The 24,179-nt window shown below is 52.0% G+C and overlaps 10 protein-coding genes across 10 annotated transcripts; 6 read left to right on the top strand and 4 right to left on the bottom strand.

Annotated features, from left to right (window-relative positions):
* Nucleotides 1-15: 15 nt before the first annotated feature.
* Nucleotides 16-1,917, top strand: N7482_001702 (Lectin C-type domain protein; the record flags this gene model as incomplete). The annotated part of the gene is made up of 1 exon (XM_056683827.1): nt 16-1,917. The coding sequence occupies one exon, from the start codon at nt 16-18 to the stop codon at nt 1,915-1,917; it is 1,902 nt and encodes a 633-aa protein (XP_056547433.1).
* A 625-nt stretch (nt 1,918-2,542) lies between these two features.
* On the bottom strand, nt 2,543-4,805 carry N7482_001701 (uncharacterized protein; the record flags this gene model as incomplete). Its single annotated transcript, XM_056683826.1, has 3 exons — nt 2,543-4,333; nt 4,387-4,575; nt 4,632-4,805. The coding sequence occupies 3 exons, from the start codon at nt 4,803-4,805 to the stop codon at nt 2,543-2,545; spliced, it is 2,154 nt and encodes a 717-aa protein (XP_056547432.1).
* A 301-nt stretch (nt 4,806-5,106) lies between these two features.
* Nucleotides 5,107-6,860, top strand: N7482_001700 (NADPH-adrenodoxin reductase; the record flags this gene model as incomplete). The annotated part of the gene is made up of 3 exons (XM_056683825.1): nt 5,107-5,400; nt 5,501-5,935; nt 5,988-6,860. 3 exons carry the CDS (start codon nt 5,107-5,109, stop codon nt 6,858-6,860), a joined length of 1,602 nt encoding a protein of 533 aa, XP_056547431.1.
* A 163-nt stretch (nt 6,861-7,023) lies between these two features.
* aspf13 (allergenic cerato-platanin Asp F13) lies at nt 7,024-7,488 on the bottom strand (the record flags this gene model as incomplete). The annotated part of the gene is made up of 1 exon (XM_056683824.1): nt 7,024-7,488. One exon carries the CDS (start codon nt 7,486-7,488, stop codon nt 7,024-7,026), a length of 465 nt encoding a protein of 154 aa, XP_056547430.1.
* Nucleotides 7,489-9,661: 2,173 nt separating this feature from the next.
* On the top strand, nt 9,662-11,005 carry gprD (the record flags this gene model as incomplete). The annotated part of the gene is made up of 3 exons (XM_056683823.1): nt 9,662-10,237; nt 10,299-10,504; nt 10,576-11,005. The coding sequence occupies 3 exons, from the start codon at nt 9,662-9,664 to the stop codon at nt 11,003-11,005; spliced, it is 1,212 nt and encodes a 403-aa protein (XP_056547429.1).
* Nucleotides 11,006-11,970: 965 nt separating this feature from the next.
* Nucleotides 11,971-13,778, bottom strand: N7482_001697 (MDR family MFS transporter; the record flags this gene model as incomplete). Its single annotated transcript, XM_056683822.1, has 3 exons — nt 11,971-13,051; nt 13,117-13,550; nt 13,611-13,778. The coding sequence occupies 3 exons, from the start codon at nt 13,776-13,778 to the stop codon at nt 11,971-11,973; spliced, it is 1,683 nt and encodes a 560-aa protein (XP_056547428.1).
* A 1,359-nt stretch (nt 13,779-15,137) lies between these two features.
* Nucleotides 15,138-16,292, top strand: N7482_001696 (cytochrome and DOMON domain-containing protein; the record flags this gene model as incomplete). Its single annotated transcript, XM_056683821.1, has 1 exon — nt 15,138-16,292. The coding sequence occupies one exon, from the start codon at nt 15,138-15,140 to the stop codon at nt 16,290-16,292; it is 1,155 nt and encodes a 384-aa protein (XP_056547427.1).
* Nucleotides 16,293-16,825: 533 nt separating this feature from the next.
* Nucleotides 16,826-19,555, top strand: N7482_001695 (uncharacterized protein; the record flags this gene model as incomplete). Its single annotated transcript, XM_056683820.1, has 1 exon — nt 16,826-19,555. The coding sequence occupies one exon, from the start codon at nt 16,826-16,828 to the stop codon at nt 19,553-19,555; it is 2,730 nt and encodes a 909-aa protein (XP_056547426.1).
* A 1,134-nt stretch (nt 19,556-20,689) lies between these two features.
* N7482_001694 (Mrp/NBP35 family ATP-binding protein) lies at nt 20,690-22,014 on the bottom strand (the record flags this gene model as incomplete). The annotated part of the gene is made up of 4 exons (XM_056683819.1): nt 20,690-21,345; nt 21,421-21,540; nt 21,647-21,782; nt 21,928-22,014. 4 exons carry the CDS (start codon nt 22,012-22,014, stop codon nt 20,690-20,692), a joined length of 999 nt encoding a protein of 332 aa, XP_056547425.1.
* Nucleotides 22,015-22,243: 229 nt separating this feature from the next.
* On the top strand, nt 22,244-23,994 carry N7482_001693 (AATF family protein; the record flags this gene model as incomplete). The annotated part of the gene is made up of 3 exons (XM_056683818.1): nt 22,244-22,319; nt 22,388-22,490; nt 22,548-23,994. 3 exons carry the CDS (start codon nt 22,244-22,246, stop codon nt 23,992-23,994), a joined length of 1,626 nt encoding a protein of 541 aa, XP_056547424.1.
* Nucleotides 23,995-24,179: the final 185 nt, after the last annotated feature.

The raw sequence follows: 24,179 nt of genomic DNA, 5'->3' as shown, positions 1-24,179 counted from the left end.
ACCCTGCACTCCTCCATGTCGGTTTCATATGACCCTGAAAATGGCATTAATGATGCTAAGTGGATAGCGCTGCTCCTGGTTTGTCTACACTTTCTGTCATCGCGCCTTTCCAGAACTACGCCAGAACTAACGTCACCCCTCCCCCAGAGTGAACGCGACGTAGCCGGCCAGATCCCGATCAACTTCGTCACCAACCCTGCCGTATCACTGTCCTCTGCCTGCTTTGGCAATGGCTTATATGATCGAAAAGATGCCGCGAAGTGCATCTCCAATCTCCTCGCAGTTGGGTATAGACGGCTGGTCGTAGATCTGTATTGGTCGGTGGAACGCCGAACATGGACTTTCTGTCCGGTTGAGATTCCCGCCAGGGCCGACGTGATAGTATCAGCTTACACATCTACAACAACTGAAGCCTCGACAACTTCTACAACGACGGAAACAGCCACGACGACATCGGGTGCAGAAGCCGCGGCCATCACTGGATACACTGATTCACATGGGGATACGGTCTATGAGGTAGGACCCTACAGGTGCACCAATGATCTCGACCTGTATAGACTATCAGAAGTACTTGTGGGCTACTTTCAAGATACGGCATCTGAACTCCTGGTCTACACGACATATTTGGTCCTCAACCTTCATGTCGCTGGTAGCGATGCCGAGCCGACCGAGCCGGCCAAGGTGGTGACAGGCGATGATTTACCATCGTCGGATACAGAGCGCGCTGGCTCGTTCCTCCATACGGCTCTACGGCAATATATATACAGCCCTGCTCAGCTTGCCAAGGACCGAAGCGATCTGAATGAGTCATGGTATAACGTTGAACAAAGCTACATGCCGATTGTAGAATACTTCACCGTTCATGAAGACAAATCAGGCAAACAAAGTACTCCAGATGGATGGCCATCGGCGAAGTACATTCAACTAGCGAAATCAGATCGAATTCTCGTCGAATATGGATCAGTGGATCCGCAGCTTGCCAGCTACGACCTTTCTCAAGATGAAGATGGCATTTTCCCTCCCGGCTATCTGACTTCTGGGGTAGATATATCTGCCGCTACGAATGGCACCCTGACATCGGGCTGTCTGTATAAGGCGGAAGCCACAGAAGTCTCCCAGGCAAACTCATCCTGGGCTCTCTCCAATCCCGTCCCTGTTCCGAATGGATCATCCACAGAGAGTGCTATGGGATCATTAACCAATATCATCTCCGGAATAACGAGATGCGGCATCTCCCCAATGCTCAACACCACCCTCTTCGGTCAAACAGCGGACACTAACGTGGAGCATTATCGCAACGTCTCCTTGTCGACGGGATGGGCATGGGCAATTGGTGAACCACAGGGTGCAGCCTCCGGGGGCGGCACTGCGGATGAACCCAGCTTCGACCGCTGCGCTGTCATGGACCTATCATCGTACGGACACTGGCGTGCCACTAACTGCTCCGAACCGCGACGAGGCGCCTGTCGTGTGGGCAATTCACCTTTTTCATGGGCCTTGTCCAATGCCACGGTGGAGTATCCAAATGTCTCAGACACCTGCCCTCCGGGATCCACCTTCGCGGTCCCACGGACCGGTCTGGAGAACACTTACCTCTACGAGTACCTCCTGACCCAGCCCGAAACAACTATCAACCCTGCGTCCACCGATCCTAACCTACGGGAGATCTATCTTGACTTTAATTCTATCGATGTAACATCGTGCTGGGTTTCAGGTGGCCCTGCAGCAGAGTGTCCCTATGTGTCCGACCCTCAACAACTAGAGCACAGGACTGTGCTTGTGGCGGCCATCGCTAGTATTATCATCTGTATTATCACAGCTTTGACTCTTTTCGTCAAATGCAATGCTAACCGGCGTAATTTTCGTCGGCGAAATCGTGTGATCGGGGGTTGGGAGTATGAGGGTGTGCCCTCGTGATGCGCATGCATATTCTGTTCTTACTTCTGTCTTAACATTTTTGACCCTATGATACCCTGATTGATCTGTGGTTTGAGTGGATTGTGCCCTTCTTTGGAAAATCTATACTGACTAGTAGATGCGTTTTCGTCCGATCTTTGCTGGTTTTTACCTTGCGGGGTCGCTCGCAGTTGATAAATCGGGTGTCTTAGGTTGCTTATGATGCGTAGATGGCATTCAAAGGAGAGGGATACATTGCAGCAGCTATCATCAGATCTCCTAGGCCCGGATTGCTGAATCGTATGGGCTGCTCCAAGCACAGTTGCAAATTATATGAAGTCTAACCAACCAACTGTCACTACTCGTTTGAATTGGCCGATCTCTGAGAACAAGGAGATGAATCCTTCAAAATGTCACGATCATTATCAAATTTGCTATGTGAAGTATCCGCACTAATAAAAATATCCGTACACCAAGAAGTAAATCGCAGCCAGAAATAACCCGTCCATATGTCAAAGGGGCCTGCTAGAACCCGAAAAGAGATGAAAAGAAATCGATCGCTACATGCCGTTCATAAAATTCAAGAACGGTAAACTCCGTATCCCGAAAAAAACATTCAGATATCCTTTTCCCACCGTGTATCGAATCACAGTCCCGCGAACCGCGCCCATCCAGCAGCTCGCGTAGACGCTGGCTTCTGGCTCTGGCTCTGGCTCTGGCTCTGACTCGGACTTGGGGCCTCGTCGGGGACGTTCAAGCTGCGGCCTTCCTCAGCCACTTTACCGCTCACATCCCGGCGACGTCCAACACCCAGACCAGCAATGTAGCTCCCGTAGGAGGACAGGGAGGCACCAACACCACTGACGAGGCCCGGTCGAGCGGTGTCTGTGCCGGAGTTGCTGACAACACGGCCCTTGCGGTCTCCTTCCACTGCGCCTCGGGTATTCAAGTAGCTCTCATCATCGCTGTCATCCTTCTTCAAGGATTGGTACGCGGACATCTTCTTGCTGCGCTGCTTGGAGAGCTTGGTTGGCTTGCGGGTCAATTCCTCTTTGGCACTGACATGGCGCGATAAATCCAATCCAGGCTTGCCCTCTTCCTCCAGATCACCATAATAGCGGGTCTTAAGTGATGGCATGTCGAGGGATCCCTGCGGAACCACCTGAGCCTTTTGATTGGAGATGTTCAAATTATCACCCAATACACTGCGTCGCACTGGATCGGTGTCTTCGGGCTTCTCCATGAGGATCGGCTGTGGAGTCGGGGGGTTCAGCATAAGTGGGTTGAAGGGAAGGCCATGAGAAGCCTCATCATCATGGTCGTGGTTGTGCTCTTCGGGGTCGGGGAAGATGTTGAAGCGTTGGTCACCCAGGTCCTGCTCGTGCTTTTCATCGTCGTTGGCGTAATTCTCGTGCATTGCCAGTGATGCATATTCTCCGCGGGTGTCTTCAGGGATTATGCTTCCGATGCTCGCAGGCTTCTGTCCGTATGCGAACCAGTCTCGGATACCATTGCCGCCATGTGAGGTAGCTGTGGAGGTGGTGCGGCGACTATAGACTGACGATGACTGACGAAGAGCGGCAGCATTCTCATTGTTGACGTCGCTTATGGGGGATTGCGAACGATCGGAGTAGGCAACCCAGTTATCAGACACGGAGCTCACCGAGTGCGATCTATCTGCAGTGCGAGGTACCAAGTGGAGGGTGTGAGTGCCGGGGTCCACAATTTCAGGCGAATGCATAGCCACGTTGCGGTATTCAGGGGCCGGAGTCTGGGAGGTGATATCATAAGGCTGGCTGGCAGGATGCTGGAACAGCATCTCCGGACCTGAGAGCTCCATGTGAGACAACCGGTGCGGCCGAACAGATTCCCGAGACTGAAACTTCTCGTTAATCATGTCCATTGATCCACGGTTAGAGTCACCAGCCGAGGACTGGCCACGCGTATGCATGAATGGCACAGAGCGAGGAGAACCAATGAGCGGGGCATCGAGGCTCGAATTCAGCGTAGAGGAGCTCATATGCTTCTTATCCACATCAATCTCCCGGCGACTCTTGCGAGGGCGAGCAGTCAAGTTGTCTTCCAATGGGTTCATATCTGGAGGCAGATGAGAGATCTTACGGAACATAACCGCCAAGAAGATCGATAGAGGAAGAGATACCAGGTGCAAGCCACCATTGGCGAGGGCGCATATAAATGTGGCTTTGGCCACCTGAACGGTCACATCGCTTTTGTCAAATAAGGTGCCCCAATAGTAGGCATCGATGGTGTATTCCCCATGGGCCATGAAGGCGGTAAACACGTAGAACGGAATGAGCCCCGCGTCGAGGGTGGAGGCGAAGAGCCCGTAGCTAGCTTGTGAAGCGGGAGGCCGAGTAATTGGAGATCGACCGAGATGGTAAATGGCATAGATGGTATGCAGAATTGCCACAATGGGCTATATACGGGTTAGCGGTTTGGATATGGATGAGGATGATTTCGATTGCTTACGCCAGCCCGAATGATCCAAATGACGGTCGTCGCAATATTTGTGATCACAATGGAGCAGAATAGGGACCCAAGTGCCCCGAGTAGGGCGATTATTCGCAAACCCAATTGTGTGCGTCGCGCATATGTGACTCTGACCTTTGTTTTGGGACTCATCGGTGTCCAGGTTGGCTTTACATCGAGGCTACCCCACTGCAACTGTTGTTAGTAAAAATATAAATATATAATTTCAGCATGATGGCCCATACCGAGTCGGGATGTCGGTTGATATTCACCAACGGGCCCTCGGGCTTGGGCCTGGGCGGGGGACGAGTCCGGCTCGCCTCCGTCACGGCTTTGGGGTTAAAGCCGGGGTCGGTTGGGCCATAGAAGTTGTAGGTGGAAGGATGATCGTAAATGAATGGAGGCGACGACCTGCCCATGGTAGCAACTGAGGGCTCCCGTGGAAGCCACACGAGAAGTGGGGATCGGAGATGGAAGGGAATGTGGGTGAGGAATGGAGGAATCGGAATGCGATCTGACAGCGGCGAGCTGAGAGTATGCGGAGACGAGGGCGACCCCAGATCAACACGATAATTGACCCGGCAACCCTGATAAGGTCACGTGTGGGTTGTGTTGGAGGCGATCTGATAAGCGATAAGCTTCAACCTCTTTTCCGTGGTTGACTCCGAAGAACAGCTCCGGATGATTCACCCGGTCGTGCCTCACACCTTCATGCACACCATGCTGGACCGGGCCTTTGTCCGTGCCCAGTGTACAGCGCGAGTGAGTCGCCGGTCTATGCTACGGACTAAGGCAGTGTCATCTTACTCGGGGTCCCACCGCCTAAGCAGTCATGCCGCTCAAGTTAACCGGCCTGTTCGCGTCGCGATTGTGGGCTCCGGTCCTGCAGGATTCTACGCAGCTGCGCGTCTGCTGAGCAAACAGCAGGATGCGATGGTTGATATGTACGAAAAACTCCCCGTGCCGTTTGGGTTGGCTCGGTATGGTGTGGCTCCGGATCATCCCGAAGTAAAGGTGTGTACCCGGCAATGCGCCGCGCATGCAATTGCGGTCGAGAAGTCGCAATATACCTATCTGCAGGCCATGGTAACATGGGGCTAATTTTTTGCCAAAGAATTGTGAAGAAAAATTCACAGAGGTCGCAACTTCCCCGCGCTTCAACTTTATCGGCAACATTGACCTCGGCAACGACCTGCCTCTCGCTGTACTCAAGCCTCACTACGATGCCATCCTCTTTGCATACGGAGCTTCCAAGGACAAAGAGCTAGGAATTCCTGGAGAAAAAGCTTTGCGTAGCGTGTACTCGGCCCGATCCTTTGTTGGCTGGTACAATGGCCTCCCGGAGCATCGGGATCTCCAGCCAGACCTGACCAGTGGCGAGGATGTCGTTATTGTTGGGCAGGGTAATGTAGCACTCGATGTCGCTAGAATACTACTTTCCGACGTTGAAGCACTTCGAAGCACTGACATTACCGACTATGCTCTGGAGGCGCTCTCGAAGAGCCGAATCAAGCGCGTGCGAGTCGTTGGTCGCCGAGGACCGCTGCAGGTGAGTAGAATAAATGTATCAATGTCTGAGGTGGATTCTAATCGGTTAGTAGGCTTCTTTCACCATCAAGGAGATTCGAGAGCTTCTCCAGCTTCCGTCTGTCTCCTTCCATCCCATCCCAAAAGATGTGTTTCCTCCCGAGGACGTCGTCAACGGATTACCTCGGGCACAGAAGCGACTGATGCAGCTTCTTGCCAAGGGCTCTGCCAATGATCCTCAGACAGCGACCAAATCGTGGTCGCTAGACTTCCTTCTCTCTCCTGATTCTCTTCACTGGTCACCTATGCACCCGTACCGCCTCACACATGCCAAATTCTCCCGCAACGAGCTCGACCCCGCGGATCCTTACAACCCCACCTCCAAGGTCACGCCGAAGTATTTGTCCAGTGGGAAGCGTGCTATGGTAAATCTACCTTCTAGCGTCTTCTTCCGCAGTGTCGGCTACAAGTCGCTTCCTCTGCCTGGACTAGAGGACCTGGGAATTGAATTTGATTCTCATCGTGGAATAATTCCCAATGACGGGTTCGGTCGGGTTAAGAGCCTGTCAGGCTCCGGCGAATCCCACAAACTGCCCGACGGCTCTTTGATAAGCCATCTACCCGGCCTGTACTGTGCTGGGTGGGTCAAGCGAGGCCCAACCGGTGTCATTGCGTCCACCATGACCGATGCGTTTACCACCGCGGATAGCCTGATGAAAGATCTGGCAGACCACAACGGCTCTGGCTCTCTCCTCAGGGCCCCCGAACAAAGCAGTGGCCTTGGTTGGGATGGAGTCAAGCCCGAGGCTGCCCGCCTTGGTCTTCGACCGACGTCCTGGCAAGACTGGCAACGTATTGATGCTGCCGAACGTGAGCGTGGCCAACGAAAAGGCAAGGTCCGGGATAAGTTTGGACGTATAGAGGAAATGCTTGAGGTGATCAGTTGACCACCCTATGATTGTAAATTATACTAGACATTCTAACCGAAATGTATTTGACAAACTCCTCATGCATCCCATCCCACTCCATCTCATATCAAGCGTTCATACATGGACAGTATTTCTGCTATTATAGCCCCCTGTGCGCATGCTATGGTTCCCTTTCCAATGCTCAGGCGCACTGAGAAGCATCAACCTCGGTATAGGTGGCCTGCACACGGCCCAGCTGCTCCGCCTGGCCGTTGGTGAGATCATTCATGGCCTGGAGACCAATGTTGAACCCGCCAGGGGCGGTGTCGATGCCGAGAACGGTGATCGTCTCGTCGATTCCATTGCCGGTGTAGTGCAGCTGGTAGCATTTGCCGCAGCTAGGGCTGCCGCTGCCAGAGACGGTGAGGGCACCACCTATGTGAGGGAAACCGGGTAGCTGCCCGAAGGTGGAATATGTGCTGCTGAGGACACTGCCGCAAGCAACGGTGTTCACAGAGGATCCGGAGACATCATAGACTGGGTCGTAGGAGACCGAGACGGACACTCCCTCGGCAGCTGCATTGCTGTTCGGGGCGGGTGCTGGGACAGCGACGGCGAGGTTGAGGGAAGCCAGTATGGCGCAGGACAGAGCGATAACAGACTTCATGGTAAATCAGAGTGTCCCAATCGAGCCGGTGATTAAGGTATCTTTGAAGGTCCAGGTGACCAAGGTGGACGAGGAATGGATTGAGTTTTTGGCTGATGTATACCTACTTCATGTCCCCTGTTGTGGTGTTTATATATATATAGCACCGGATGGATATCAGGCAACCCGGGCATGCTACTATTTTCAGCGCCATGCAAAAAGCCGACTGCATCTGGTGCAGGTCTTAGACATCAAGCGGATACCCTTTCATCAACAGGTGACCTTGCGGCCATGGTTGACGAGAAAAAGCTGCATCACAGGACAGGCCACCCGTGCGGGGCGGGAGAATGCGGGCAGAGAGCGAAAGCCTGAGACATCTGATGCCTAAAATCTTGGCCGGAGAGGGAATATGGTGTGGTTGAGGATGATCATATGCATAGCCCAAAACTGCATCTACACGAAGCTGAATTCCTACGAGCCCGCTGTTTTTCATGTCACCGTGTACTTGTAGGGTGTGCCTTGAGCGGTGTGGGCGATACTTGCGGGCTGGTGATAGATGATGTTACATTCACCAGGCGGACGGAATGGGAACTTCATAACACGGCCGCACCTGGACTAATCTGAGCCGGAGCATGAAGTAGAATTTGAAACTGAACGGGGAAAAAACTCATATGGCTGTCACAGTCCAACAGAGATGAAGGTGAGAGAGGGAAAAAAAGAAAAACAAAAATAAACGTCCCCGGGAAGGCTCGAACTTCCAACCTCCTGATTAACAGTCAGACGCGCTAACCAATTGCGCCACGGAGACGTTCTTGAAGAAGACAGGGAAAGAAGGGAATCATGATGCCAAAGTGTCTGTTCCCTGCCATTCTTCTAATCTAATCTTCGTCTTCCAGTCCATCTCCGCTACTCGGTCCCTTTCCACATGCGACATTTCTCCTATTTCGTTCAACTCATGTACCACGTGATGCTTCTCAAACCCACATAGCCCCCAGTTGCTGGAGATCGTTTGTTCAGAACTCGCCCATAATCGCCATCGTGCATCTCTCATGACTTGGATGGCCGACCTTGTCTTCTCCCTGTACCAACTAGGCACCAACAGTCATTATGCACGACCGGTGCAAAGGAGCGGTCGCTACGAAACGCCCCGTAATAACACGACTTTATCCTTTAGAGTCTAGCCCCGGATATGTGTGCGCATGAAAAATCCGCTTCGTCGGGCTCGAACCCCTCTGGCCCAATTATTGGACCCCGGGTTTTATCCTTCGTCGCCCCAGTAAGATGAACCTCTCTTAAAGCTAGCATTGGGGACAGTGTCAATTAACAGCTGGGAGTGCTCCGGTTGATCGGCTTCTTCCCTCCTTTTGCCTTGGCATTTGCTTCCCGCCTTCTCCTGAGCCCGCACATAGGCCATCTTGAAACCTTCGGGATCTGAATAATTTTATGGTTGCGTTGGCGCCTGCCGCTTTCTTCACGTGGCTGTCGACTAAACACCGAGCTAATGTCTCGGCACTGAAGCGAAACCTGTCAGCAGAAGGACATTGTGCCAATTGGATCTTGTTATTTTCGTCTCCCCTCCCCCGATCGCGGGCGAATACGAGTGGAATCCACTATGGCTGGACAATGGCGGGCACCGCCTGGGTCCCACGAGGGCCCCCTGGGAACTCAAGCGCTTGATTTCGCACCGGCGAATCTTAAATTCAATTTTGACAGGCGATCGATGCCGCATGTTCCTGAGCACGTTGCCACCATACCCTATCGCGCTTGAAAAGGTGGAGATCAGGCTTGGCAGAGATGCTCCTCCATGCTGGGAACCATACACCGGGTACACAGCCGAGAGCCGTCGGCTGGCCACCCTCTCCAAACAAGTGCACGGTGTTCTCCTTCACAATCTTCTTCCGGACTATATAGCCACTATGCCGGTGGCGTACCATGGGACTTGCCCCCTCCCCCCTCTTCTTTCTCCTGGATGGTTGATGAGGACTGACTGAGGAGCTGACGCTAGGACATAGGCCAAGCTTTGCTCTGATAAGTACAACATAGTGGAGAATTGGATAGGGTGCAGGCCGCTTCACTGCTTCAGGACTCTGGCGAAGAGCTGTGCCCACAGATGCTGTTCTCTTATACAAATGCTGGCCTAACTCCTCTGATCGTCTTTTCCTTCCACGGGGACACGGCCTAGGGTCCTACAGTCATGGCCATGCTAACCCACGCTCTACGTTCTCTGTACGCCAGCGGTGGCGACTCGTCCGTCGCTCGTCGCTGGGAGTTTCGTGACGAGTCCCCCCTGGAGGGTAGCGACCGGTCGCTCTTTATTGCCATGGGAGTGATAGCCTTATTCTCTTTGGGGTCCACATTTGGCCTCTTGTCATTCCTTACCTATCGATTCATCTACTGGCAGCGATACTACAAGCGCCCGCTCGCTCAGAACCAATACGTGGTGCTTATCTACAACCTCCTATTCGTGGACCTGCAGCAAGCCATTGCCTTCTTGATCAGTTTGCATTGGGCGTCTCGTGGCAGTGTTCATTTTGGCGAAGCCGCCTGCTATTTGCAAGGATGGTGGATTCAGACAGGTGACGCCGGCAGTGGGCTATTCGTCCTGTCGATTGCTCTTCACACCTGTGCCGTGGTGCTGCGTGGCAGTCAACTGCCATTCAAGACCTTTGTGTACTGTGTGATCGGGTTATGGGTGTTCATCCTCGTTTTGGGATTTATTCCCGTTGGTCTATACGGCTCTAAGGTTTTTGTCATCTCAGAGGCCAATTGGGTATGAACTCCTATTTGCTTCATGCTTGAGGACTAGTGGACTGATTCGCTTCATTTTACAGTGCTGGCTGAGTCCAGAGCACGAGAACGAACGACTCTGGGGTCACTACTTCTGGATTTTTCTTTCCGAATTCGGCACAATCGTCCTATATGCAATTATGTTCTTCTACCTCCGGCGCCGTATGACGCAAGCGAAGCAGCTACGCCGTGGCCAACAGGAGAGTTTGCACCGTCTCAACCAAGTCGTCATCTACATGGTGATCTACCCGTTCGTTTACCTGGTCCTGTCGCTGCCACTTGCTGCCGGCCGCATGGCGACCGCTCGTGGTTACCCCCCAGTCAGACCTACTTTGGTGTTGCTGGCTGCTTTATGGCCTTTTCTGGATTTATGGATGTGGTTGTCTATACCATCACCCGTCGCCACCTGCTCATAAATACTGAACACAGCACCGCCGACCGCACCTACGATTACGCTGACTCCCACTGGCAAGCCAACATCTCCGCCGCCGCCGGTGGTGCATCTCGCTCCCGAAAGGGAGGATTTCGCATGGTATCTCGACTGGGTTCGAAGTTCCGGCGGAGCCTGCCTACTGTTGACAGGGAGACCCGACACAATCCATTCGAGGGCTCAACTGAGGACATTGTTCCCAAGAACGATGTGGAATTGACCAAATATGGTGGTGTGTACCAGGAAACCACCATTGAGATCTCCCGGGAGCCCGCAAACCCTGCAGATTACATGGATAGGAGCACGCACCGGAGCCTTTAGGTGTCTGAGCTTATGCTGTGTGATTCTTTGTCGCTCCACAGGGCAGTCACTCTATATATGACCCTTTCTGTATCTACTTGACCAGGCATACCTGCTGATTACCTACTTTTTTCTAATATATGAGCCGTCATGTCCTAAATATTTATTATTTCTGATACCCGCATCTCTGTGCAGGATCCTGCAGAATTTGCCGCCCTGCCTCTAGTGCAAATCACCGTGAGGATCATTAAGTTCTTGAACACAGACCCAGCGTGCCGGTTCCGCTAAGGAAATAGGCGAGATGGTATCATCGATCTGCAATATGAGGTCTGGAAATTTCCCCAGTATGGACCCCGAATTGACTCCTACAGCGAATTCACTTGCTCCAATGCTCGCCAATGCCTTTCCTGATTTTTCAAGCCCATAGTGGAACCCGATCCAACAATAAGTTGTTGCTTAGCCGACAGAGTGAAGTCGGGCGGACAGTGTTGATCGTCATTTCTAGCTTGAGAATGAGCTTCTTGTACCGCGCACTCTCGCGCGTGGGCTATTCGACACGTTCCGGTGGAAGATCGTCTCGGCGAGCGGAGATGATCCACGTCCGAAATGGGCAATCGGTCGAGGCTCGGGAGCCGTTAAAACATTGCCGACTACAATTAAATTATTTGAGAATGGACGAAAAGAAACACTGGATATGGTCAAGATTATGTTTGAACTGAGAAGCAAAAAGTAAGCAGCCTAGATTTTGTGAGAGTGAGTGGGCTGGAACAGTAAACAACTCAGAACTACTACATCACCGATCGGAGATAGCCTAGACATGTGAAGTCGAGAGGCGGACCTCGTGGAGCCTCAGGAAAAAGCTTTAAGTCAAGTTAATTTTGGGGAGCACAAAGTTCTGCATATGAATGAATGAATGGCGATGTGAAAGGGAACTATGCCCGGCTACGCTCCCTAAATATCCAGCGTGATGTACAAGACCCTGAACCTTATATAATCTTCTCGACATCAGAAGTTCTCTTTATCGGCGCTTCCGACTCTTTCTCCGAACTGAGTTTCTCCTTTTCTCGCTTTTCACTTTCGCGCTTGACATTGCGCCATTCCATTCCCAGGGCGGGTAGGATCATCACACAAGACAGCGCTACTGGGACGAAGAAGGCTCTATGCAACGCAGCATTGTAGATCACTAGCACGGCATGGAGCTTGTCCGCAGGTACCAGCTTTGCAAGTTCCGTTGCTCCGGCTGCGAGAATTGCTTCCGGGTTGATACCCGAGATGCTAGGCAGCTCGGTGGCAATGTAATTGGTGTAGAGATTTTGACTGACGGCGACCCAGACAGCGCCACCAAGGGATTGGAACAAAAACATCAACGCAACTCCGATGGGAACATCTGCTTGATCCAGCACAGTCTGGGCGGCCATCGTCGGTTGTTGCATGCCGGATCCCAAGCCTAAACCGAACAATGCCTGGTAGCCGATCCAGGCCGAGTGGCCCGTTTCAGTTTTGAAGGTGGTGATCATGCCCGAGCTGGTTGCCATCAATAAAGATGCGATGAACATAAAAGGCACATAATATCCTGTGCGCGAAATTGTCGCACCGGACAAAATGCTGGCTACAACAAGCGACAGCACCATTGGGATAGTATCCAACCCAGACTGTACCGCACTCGTGCCCTTGACTCCCTGGAACCATAGAGGTAGGGTATAAAGCATGGAGATCATAGCTCCAGAAATGCACGAGGTATATACTGCGCCAAATGCAACGCTACGTTGCTTGATTATCCGTGGTGGAATTGTTGCGTCATCTTTGCACCAGGCTTGGACTGCTCCGAAGGCAGCGAGTAGAATACCCGCTAGGAGGAGTAATACAATGATGCGAGTATTGCTCCAGCCGTAGGTAGTTCCGCCCCATTGCAGCGCGAGAAGCAGGCAGATTACCCCAGGCAAGAACAAGACTGTTCCCAAAGGATCAAGTCGGATGAGCTGACGCTTCAGAGCAGTTGTCGAAGAACGTGAGGGCTCTTGGAGGGAAAACGCGATAATGATAAGGGCAATTCCTCCGATTGGAAGACTAGGAAGAAATAATGGTCAGGATCGCTTGGCTTTCATAGCATGAGGGGGTCCATTGAAACTCACTTGATATAGAAACACCATCTCCATGTCACCCGATCGGTAAATACGCCCCCAAGCAGTGGTCCAACAATTGATGATACGCCAAAGGTAGACCCCATGAGGCCAATATACATTGGTCGTTTGTGTAGTGGCACCACCTGGGAGATGATGACTGTGGATCCGTTGAAGATACCCGCTGAGCCCATCCCAGCAATAGCTCGACCGACGATGAATGACTTGGAATTGGGGGCTGCACCACAAAGTGCAGAGCCCATCTCAAAGACAACGATTGCTGTCAAGAATAGAATCTTGGCTGAATAGAAGGTATAAATGCGACCCCAGATAAGCTGCGTCGCGCTGCTGGTCAGCAGGTAGGCACTGGCGTACCAGCTGATGTCATCAATGGCGTGGAAGTGATCGGAAATTTTGGGAACAGCAGTTGCGATTATTGTACGATCCTAATGTTGAAAAATATTAGTATGAAGGTAGGAAAGGGGAAAGGGAGGTTTATAACTCACTAATGCAACAAGGAACATGGAGCTGATCAATGCAGCCATAAGTAAGGCAAGATTTGGGCCAACTAAGGGTTTCTCTTCAGATTGACCCTTTTCCATGGCCTCTTGCTTGGCCTTGAGCTGATTGGGACCTGAAGGCCCAGGTTCGTCGCTATGTTGGTGATCGGACATAGTACGGTTTATGTGTACCAGAATGGCAGAAATCAAGTAATATGACCCTGAAGAAGAGTCCAACCTTTCTCTTGTAGATAGACTGAACACGCCAGAGAAATAATCGCTGTATCTCTCGGATATGTATATAAATATATTGCGGGACTACTGTCTTGAGGACTGGACGCGATGGTCTCGGCGCCGAGAAAAGGAGGTCCCCAACACTTCGGTGCCGAACCACATATCGAACAATCCGAGGGTACTTGCTAACACCAAAGCCCCAAACCGCCGTGGATCAGTGATGTGATTTACGTCTCTCCATGATCCTTGAACAAACAAACCGGAGCCAGGGGTTGCTCATCTACCGTCGCCCCTCTTATGAATCGCTTTCGTATCTTGCTCTGTGTTTACCGAATGTCTGAACCTCAGTAACTTTCTTGGATGATCATTGGCTTCGAACTTACGCCCGCTGATAGTGCTTTGTAAACATCGTGGAGCCCTCATTTAATATGAATACTAGGAGTTGTTGTACTGCGATATAGCCCCGATTTAATTTGAGCACAACAGGCGTTTTGTTATGCCCTCCGCACACGTGAATAGAAGTAGTTCGATATGAACTATTTTAAACTTCCCGTTCTCGGTATTGGATTGCCCTCACCCTCGTGGTGCGGATTCCCTAGACCTCAAAATGCCAGACCAGAAAGGGCAAAAGAAAGCAAACAAACAGAGCGCGATAAAAAAGCGATCAAATTGTGCAAGAGGTCTGAATCACATTCCAGGGAATATTAGATCACCTGTACTATATGGAGCAAGGTCTAATTGTCCAATTGCAGAATACCGATGGCACGCGATTGGAGGGAATTGATATCGGCGTTAACAGGTCCAGGGTGACGTGGTTGCTTTTAGCGAGCATGGCTTGTTTCTGTCAACGATTCCATTCTTAGCATTTTGATCGGGATGCATTGTGCCGTTATCATTAAATTTGGAAATCAGCCTCGGTACGAACGAGCCGTGAGGCAAAATCATGGAAACGCAGTGCTTGATGTACGTCTCCTTCCAATTCTTATCGGAGGCATCCTTCTCTTCGGGGCTCTTTTCTGGGTTGGATGCACGGACTTTCGCACACTCCCGAATTTAAAAGTGTTTAGCCTGAGTACCACTTGGTCACACCAGTCTCAGTGTGCTGCAACAGCCTACGGGCAGTAAATCGGAAGAACTGGCCTCGCAGCAACATTGGCTGCGGGGATTCAGCTGACATAGACCAGGTCTTGTCAACAGGGGATGCTGTGTAACGGTTTCAACCGGTCACCAGTGCCGGATTATTTATGGGCATTGTAGCCCCCTCTTTCAGTGGACAAGAACGGATTCCATATCATGAAAATGCCGAAACCGCATCTCCTTTGCTGGCTGCGCTGGGCTATCTGCGTTGCAGCTCAGTTCCAGGGTTACGCTCCCTTCGAAGATGATCAGCTCACATACACAATCCGTGTTCCTCAAGGCACGGCTAACCTCAGCCTGGGACCCATATATTTCCAGTTGAACTCTACACGTCTTGTGCAGTGGGTCGCTCTGGGACAGGGGGCTGCGATGCATGGTGCCAACATGTTCGTGGTGTATACCTCAGGAGACAATGTGACTCTTTCTCCGCGAGCAGGAAAGGGTCACTATCAGCCGTTGTACAACAAGTACGCACAAGCTTCACTCATTGCTGGCAGCGGCGTCTATGAGGGAGCCATTACTGCCAATGTCCGATGTGACAGCTGTATCACCTGGGAAGGAGGCACCGAGAACCCGGCCAACCCTTTCAGTCCCTGGATCTGGGCTGTGAAATACGGGAAGCCGTTGAATACGGCCAGTATGACGGCAACCCTCAGAGAGCACGACGCCTTTGGCACCTTTTTCGTCAACCTCTTGAAAGCCACGGGCGCGGACAGTGATAATCCGTTCATCGATTTAGATCGGGCCTCTATCACGAGGGCGCAAACGGAGATCTTCGACCATGAAGGGTTTGACAAGAAGAGGACCGCTCATGCAGTGCTCATGACGGTCGCATTCGTGTTGCTGTTTCCGGTATTCGCGTTGGCGCTTCACATCTTCCCGTCCGGCATTGTGAGAGTCCATGCAACATTGCAGCTCCTCACGTTGGCCGTGACTATTGCAGGATTCGGTCTCGGGGTCGCGATGGCCAAAGATGTGTATCTTCTGAGCCATCACCATCCGATCATCGGCACCGTGGTTGTCGCATGCCTCGTGCTCTTCCAGCCTGGGATGGGTTTTTTGCAGCACCGACACTTCCGCAAGACGGGCGGTCAGGGCCGTTTTGCCTATCTGCACCGCTGGTTTGGGAGAATCATGATCATTCTGGGAGTGATCAATGTGGGCCTTGGATTTCAACTGACTGGGGTCGACAGCTCCGCTGTGCCCAAAGGCGCGGCGATTGCGTACGGAGTTGTGGCGGGAGTGATTGGTCTGTTGTACATGGTGATTATCAGTCTGTCCTGGAGACGACAACGGACTGCGTCGGATAGTAATTAGACTGAATTTAAGGCGCCTAAATGAAGGCAATCGGTTGATTCAGAGAGTGTAGGTGTTGTTGGTAAATGCCGATATCAGTCTCGTGACATCATCCCTCTCATCCCTCTCATCCCGGGGAATCCGCAGGGTCCAATAGCCACTCGAATCGCGAGTTTCACACTTCTCCATTCCCACTTGGTTGTTGAGTTGCTTCTTCCCCCCTGGCCGCTTGGGCCACTCAATTCACCCGCACGCTTGGCAGTGGTGCTGCTCCGCACCTGAGAACTCCATTCGGCGTTGATCATCTGCACGGTGGCTCGGCCTCGCTCCGTGCATCCCCTGATGACGTAGGGCCTCGGTCTGCTGTGTCGATTGGAATTCTGCGAAACTCGACTGACCTCCCATCTTGAAAGCTCCTCTCCCTGAACCTCCAGGGTGAATGTTGAGATAATGCCATTGCATACAGTCGCGCTGGCTGCAGCCTTGGCCCCTACCGTCATCCATACTCTAATCGCTCATGTGGGTCACCTGTCGACGCTGAAGACGAACCGTACATGCACGTTCATGCTGACTATCTGGCCTGCCCGCAGTACCTGCATCGGAAGTCGCACCATAACAAACCAACCGTCCACATCACCTACGATGAAGGCATTCAAATCATTCGCCAATTCCTGCGTTACGCTTCAAAGCACTCCGTTGAAGACCTCCAGGCGTTCACGCGCCAGTGGGTCCCCAGCCCGCATTGGGTGAGGACAGAACCCGTTACGATCCCCGAGGAATTTTTGTCGTCAGCAGCAGATGCGCTTTCTAAACAACTTGGTCCCAAGGGCATTGTGCGTGTTGGAGGTGAAAAATGGTGGCAATGGCGGGGGCCGGCCGATGATCTCAAGGGAGAATGGATTGAAATGCGTAGCCATTACAACGAAAGGAAGAAGTCCAATGAGCGCAACAACCGGATCATGCTGTATATCCATGGGGGGGCGTACTTCTTTGGTAGCGTCGATACCCATCGCTACATGCTGCAACGCCATGCTCGGAAGTTGAAAGGTCGCGTCTTCGCGCCGGACTATCGTCTTGCGCCCCAGTTTCCTTTCCCGTGCGGTCTGCAGGATTGTATGGCCGCCTATCTATGGCTGCTGAAAAGCTACGACCCCAAGGAAATTCTCATAGCCGGCGATTCCGCAGGTGGTGGCATGACCTTGTCTCTGCTGGTCATCATGCGAGACCAGGGCATTCCACTACCCGCAGGCGCGATTCTCATTTCGCCATGGGTCGATTTAACGCACTCATTCCCGAGCATTGTCGACGACAACCCTGGAGACTACATACCCCCTTACGGATTCCGGCACAAGCCCTCCGCAGCCTGGCCTCCGCCCAATGCCGACGAGATTCAGAAGATCAAAAAGCTATCTCGCCAGCAAACTCTTACAGCCAAGGATATCGAAGATGTAGTTCCGACGGCGAATCGGGATGCCGAGATTACTGCCGTCCGCGGATATACAATACACGAGAAGAAGCCTACGGCGGAGGGGCATGCTTATCCGGGCATGCAGCAGAATCCAGACCCAGGCACCGTGGATGCTGAACCCGACAATATCCGTGTTGTCCTGGAAGGGAAAACGATTGAACTCAAAGATCAAATACAGATGTACGCAACTAATCAACTGATATCCCATCCTCTGGTGTCGCCCATTCTTCAGCCATCACTGGGAGGTCTTCCGCCGCTTCAGATTATTAGCGGTGGCGGTGAGACCCTTCGCGATGAACAGTTCTATGTGGCCCATAAAGCGGCCAACCCGACAGCGTACCCACCCGGCGAGGTATATCTCGACGAGTTCGATCCTGACCGTGAAATATTGACAAAATACGAGCCAACATACGTTCAGCTCCAAGTCTGGGATAACCTGTGCCATGTCGCCCCGACGCTAAGCTTCACCCGACCAGCCAAGTATATGTTCCGCGCAATCTCCCAATTCGGTTCCTGGGCGTTGGCTCGTGCCCAGAAGGCCGATGTGGAAATCATGGACCATAATATCGTTTCGCCAGTCTCATCCAGCGGCTCGGACGACTCAGAGAGCCCACGTGGCATTGCAGGCTCCAGAAAGCCGACGTTCCCACCTGGGATATCTGTTGGAAAGGCTGGCGATCCGCTGCCCGCTTTTGATCAATACATGATTCGCCAACGAGTCGACAAGCGTGGACGTGTTTACCATCTCGACCCGCCGTCGTCCTATCCAGTACTTAATATTCCGCCCTCAATGGTTGGTGCAATTAATCCAACACTGATTCAAAAATGGCTTGAGGCGAAGCATGAATGGGACGAGAAGTTCTCCAAAGAGAAGCTGCGGGTCCAGAGCCGACGCCTCCGAGAGATGGCACATGGCTTCCAGGACTTCGAGGGTGAATGCCCGCCTCCAAGCTCTCTGGCTGCTCGTCGTGCGGCTCCAGGTGTACTGCCGAAGTGGCACGCCAAAAAGAATTACGGATTGATGCTCTGGAGTGGCTGGGGCAGCAAGCACGATGAACGGACCATGGAGATAGAACATGAGGTTGAAAAGTCCGGTCGCCGTACAACTCGCACCAGTGTAGATGCTGGACAGGCTGGTTCGTACTCGAGTGTGCCTTCCACGAACCTTCAGACCGGCAATTCTGGCAAAAGTAAGTCTGAGATAGTCGCCGAAAGGCCCTCAACTGGAGCGGGAGCGGTCACCTGGGATGCCCCAAGCGAAAAGAAGCAGTCAAACGGAGAGTCTGCGACGGGCCGTGCCTCTGAATCAACTTCTGTGCGGCCTTTGTCAGAGAGAAGTGGCGGCCCTCTCCTTATTCTGCCAGGTGTTGACAACCTGAAGTTGAAAGACGAGAATGCAAGCACTAGGGCGCTCTTCCACGCAGCAGGAACCCTATCCATGTCATCGGATGCTTCCCTATCCTACCCGAGAGGTCGACCATCGTCTGTTGGTGGCTCAGTGACTGGCCGGAGCGAGTTCATGTCAGATACCGGCGAAGATGCCAGCACAATCGGTGGTGACAAGGAGTCGAGTGCAATCACCCCTGTTGCACCTGACGCTGCTAGCACCCGCGCTGTTCTAAGCGCCAAGGGTGTGGTAGGTGTAATCAACGGTGGAGACAGCGACCCTGTCTCCACTGATACCACATCTCTACGCGTACATCTCTCGGATGCAGATGATTCGTCTGCTGTCGGCAAAGATGGTCGAAACTCCACGTCTCATCGGCCAGATATGCCTGACAGGGAAGAGTTTAAGACAGCTGAGGAAGCCCTGTAGTCCACTGGTCTTCGAAGTCTACTGCCATATACGTGCATATATCTCCGTTGTCATTTTTTTTGTTCTATTATCTTTCGTTGTGATTTATGCCCTGTGGATGCTTAACATGTAAATGCCACCTTCCTTCTGAGATTACATCATTTTCTCTTTTGTTCAACCTGCTGCATTTTGGCATGTCATTTTCCTACTCTTGTCCTTATTTTATTGTGTTAGATATACCCTATTGGTCATTGGGGGCTGATGGTCCTGGGTCATTCTAGTGTCTTCTACCTATATATCTTCGTTTTTCGTATACGAATGCGATGGGTGGTTGGTCCTTTTAGTATATTGCGTGTGAATTGAGATACTATACACTGGACACCTAAATAATCAGTCTATCTTACGAGCTTATAAAATTGAAACAAGAATCCCCGCACGCTTTTACGTAGCGTGCATCCGATAAGGCCATGGCTGACGGACGGTATTGTTTGGCTTGAGGCGTTTCACGGCGAAGAAAATACAGCAAAAGGTTCTAAGAACATATAGGCCTTACATCTACCTATACGATGAGTATTTGCAAAAGGTTGGCTATGTCTCCTCTCAGCGCGTAGCATGTAGCATTATTTCAAAAGTGAGACTAATTCATACCGAACCAATCGCCATACTGTATCCTGCATAGACCTCAAAATCTCGCGTTCGTGGGTCTGAAAAGTTGTCGATCCATTCTCGTCGCCTTTCATTCTCAGACCAGCAAGTATAGAGCGCATGCCAATATTCCCGATAGTCTAGATAATACCCCGCTTGCGCCCAATCCATGATAGCAAGAATGTGACCGAATTTGCTGGGAGAGACAATAATGTTCGCTCGATAGAGGTCGGCATGAGTAAACTTACCGTCCCATATCTGGTACCAAATCCCTATAAGGGTCTTTGTATTTCCTTGGAGGAAGTTGTGCTTGTGGCAGGCAAGATTACAGAAGGCACACGTACTTTAATTGCAGATTTTAGACTATTTTGTACATAATACAAACACTATCATACATGGTTTGGGCCACCAGCGCCGGCCAAAAGAGATCAGGTGAAATTGCCTGATAGGCACAGACGCATGAATCATAATAGGAACGTAATCGTAAGGGGAATAGAGGGTGCTGACATGTTAGTGCCACTCTAGACCAATCTTCTTGGCCACTTGCTCAGCGATATCAAGAAAAGCCTGGCGTCGAGCACTCCGTTCTGCGGTCTCCTCTGCCACAACGGTCGGCATTCCGCGGTCTGCATCTTCACATACCTGCGCATCGAGGGGAATATCGCCAAGGAAGTCGACCCCTAGTCGCTTGCACTCTGCTATAACACCACGATCATCCCCATGGGAATGATGTCCATCCCCATGAGAGAAGATTTTGGTTTGGTGGCCACAATTCGGGCAGGCGAAGTAAGCCATGTTGCGAACCATACCAAGGACAGGGACATCCATGCGCTGGAACATGCCGAAACCACGTACAGCATCGCGGAGTGCGATGTCTTGAGGGGTTGTCACGATCACGGCGCCATCGATGAGAACTTCCTGGTTGATCGTGAGCTGGACGTCACCAGTTCCCGGCGGAAGATCTAGCACGAGAACATCGAGCGGTCCCCATGAAACTGAATGTAGTAGCTGATGCATTGCTTTAGTGACCATGAGGCCGCGCCAGGAGATCGGGGTAGTATCCATGGGCACTTCGCCAGTGGCGTTGTCGAATTGAGTCTGTGGGAGAAGGTAGCCCATTGACATGGATTTAAGGCCGTAATTCGTAAGGGGGACAAGGCAGTTGTCTATTTTTCGCAATTAGCCGATGCAAGGACTCCTTCGACTCGGGGACAAGATGCCGAGGAATATTCAAATCATACTTTCATCAAGGCGTGGCTCGCCCGAGAGATTGAGTAAAGTTGGAATAGATGGACCAAAGATATCGGTATCAAGGATTCCAGTCTTGATGCCGCGGCGAGCAAATGAAAGGGCGAGGTTTACTGGTCACATAAAGGCTCACTTAGCTATGTCCCAAGATGATATACGACAAACGCTCATGGATGCAATTGGAACGTAATCATATTAGAAACTAGGGAGTTAACAAACCCGCAACCGTCGATTTCCCTACACCCCCCTTTGCAGATGAGACCGCCACCACTTTCTTGACATCTCGGATCTTGCGCTTCTCGGGAAGACCACGGCGACGAGGGAAAGACGGCGGGGTTCCTGAACGCGGGAGCCCCTGTATAGATAGTCAGTTTAATATACTTCAATTGCATTCTGGTACTGTGTGACTCTATGCATGAAGTTCCACATGCGTCACGCTCATAAGTGTCAATGGGCAACCAAAGACTTGTTTAAAAAAGCAATAGGTAGAGCACGCTCACCAGAGGATTGTCATGGCTAAATAGAGGTCGGAGAGTCGAGAACGCCCTCCTGCCTATTAGCGTAGCGTCGGCTGACGAAGGCCACATATTATTGGATGTAAGTGAGAATTAACGACAAACACAAGGAAGAGTGACGTGGATCAACAAAAAGCTTCCGGATGAGAGCGACTATTCTGCCGCAGAATATGTTCACCGCCCAGTGACCGCCTGCGATAGCTGATGCTAGTCCCAAAAACGGAAGTTACTCCGTTATCCGGAAAAACAAAAAAAAGTTGCCCGCGACTCTTTGCTCTCTCTCAAAGCACCATCGCCCACTATGGCTCCTGGAAAACCTCGTTCTGAGCGGTCGCTGGCTGACAAGCTCGCTGATCTGGAGGATCCCACACCCAGGGGTATGTAGAACTGATTTGGCTTACCTTTCTCCCGGGTGATAGACCGCCGATAGTTAACCTCGTTCCAGATTTTGATCCCGAGGATATCGAACATGACGATGCCTCAAGCGACGAGGGGGCTGGTAAAGCATCAGATCTGAATGCCGGCAGAGAGCACTATCAAGCTGTGGGGTAAGTGGAAATATCTGGCTTGTGAGCGATTGGCGAGGTGCTGATGTTTATAAACAGCAAAGCGAAACTCCGGAACCAGGACCCTGTTAATCTGGGGAAACAATATTCTGGCTCTCGCGTCAGCAGAGACGCCCTGGAAGCAGATAGCGATGACGATCCATTTGCAGCACGTACCGATGATGAGCAAAGTGCCGACGAGGAGCTTGGGTCCGTTCCGGACGAGGATGACGACTCTGCCTCAGGATCCGAACTCAATGGGATGGAATCTGACAGTGACGAAACCCCAGAGGGTTCAGAAGAACTAGATTCCGAGGCGGGTGTAGAGGAGTGGGATAGCGAAGACGAGGAAGAGGAAGAGGAAGAGGATGACGACGGCAACAGCGTGGCACAAGGCAGCGGCAAGGGCCAAGGCCCCGTTGGCCATGGTGGTAGCGAGCGCAAGCCTGGATCCGCGCCGGATGATCGCGAGGAGCTGCGGCGGCTGATGGCTTCTGATCAAAAGACCATTGCTGCCACGATTTCGCAAGCTGCCAAGGCAGACGCGGCAAAAGGAAAGGCTGTCAAGGAGCAACGCACCACTTTTGACGCATTGTTGAACACTCGGATCAAGTTGCAAAAGGGGTTGGGCGCAATCAATGAAATGGCTGGTGTGGCCCTAGAAGAGGACGCGGTTGAGGATGGGGATGTCGAAGGCGAAGATACAAACTCTGAGGCCATCAAGTCTGCCGAAACTGCTGCCCTCGCCCTCTGGTCTACGTTGGAGGAACTTCGCACTGCCCTTGCCGACGCTCAAACTAAAGATGGAGCCAAAAAGCGCAAGCGTCCTGGTCCTATCGCCCATACAGTTTCTACTGCCTCGCTCTGGGAGCGCATGTCCAACCTGGAATCTGAATCTCTTATCCACCGTCGGGCCATTCTCGACAAGTGGTCCTCCAAGGTCCGGGGCGCCGCGACCTCCCTTCCCAATGCCCGTGGCAAGTTGATGGGCTCGGCTTCTGGTACCCAAACGATCACTGCCGTTCTTGATGCACATGTTGCTACGGAAATCGGGGATCGTGCGACCAAACGCCCGCGTCAGGCCGCTGTGCCCGAACCCGTTTACGACGACACGGTCTTTTACCAATCCCTGCTCCGCGACCTCGTCGAACAACGTATGTCTTCCTCCGAAGCGATGACGAGTGGGCTTGATACACTCCACCAGCTGCCGTCTCGGCTGCCTATTCACCCCGTCACGGGTATGCGTAACGATAAGAACAGGAAAGAGGTTGTTGATACTCGGGCGTCAAAGGGTCGCAAGATGCGTTTCAATGTTCATGAGAAGCTGCAGAACTTCATGGCTCCTGAGGATCGTGGCTCCTGGACAGTGCGAGCCCGTGATGAATTCTTTGCGTCTTTGCTGGGGAAGTCGGCAAGTGGGTTGTTGGGCGAAGGCGATGAGAGTGCCAGTGATGCGGAATCTGAGGAAGACAAGGAGGAAGGTGGTTTGCGATTGTTCCGTAACTGATTCGGTCCTGAGAGTTGCACCATTATGACTTGTACATGTACCATACCTGAACAGCGTCAAGCTGGTTAAAATTACAAATCATCCACTTAACAGATATGGGACGCTCAATGTTTTGCGCACTTCATCGTAGGTATTATACTGTAGTTTCGAGCCGATGGTACGACCTGCGCTTTCTTGTATAATAG

The sequence above is a fragment of the Penicillium canariense genome (genome assembly GCF_028826845.1).
Source record: "Penicillium canariense strain IBT 26290 chromosome Unknown utg000001l_segment0_segment0, whole genome shotgun sequence".
In the NCBI taxonomy this organism is placed as follows: Eukaryota; Fungi; Ascomycota; class Eurotiomycetes; order Eurotiales; family Aspergillaceae; genus Penicillium; species Penicillium canariense.
Note: the sequence above shows the minus strand (reverse complement) of the source record. Positions and strands in the feature narration are given on the sequence as shown.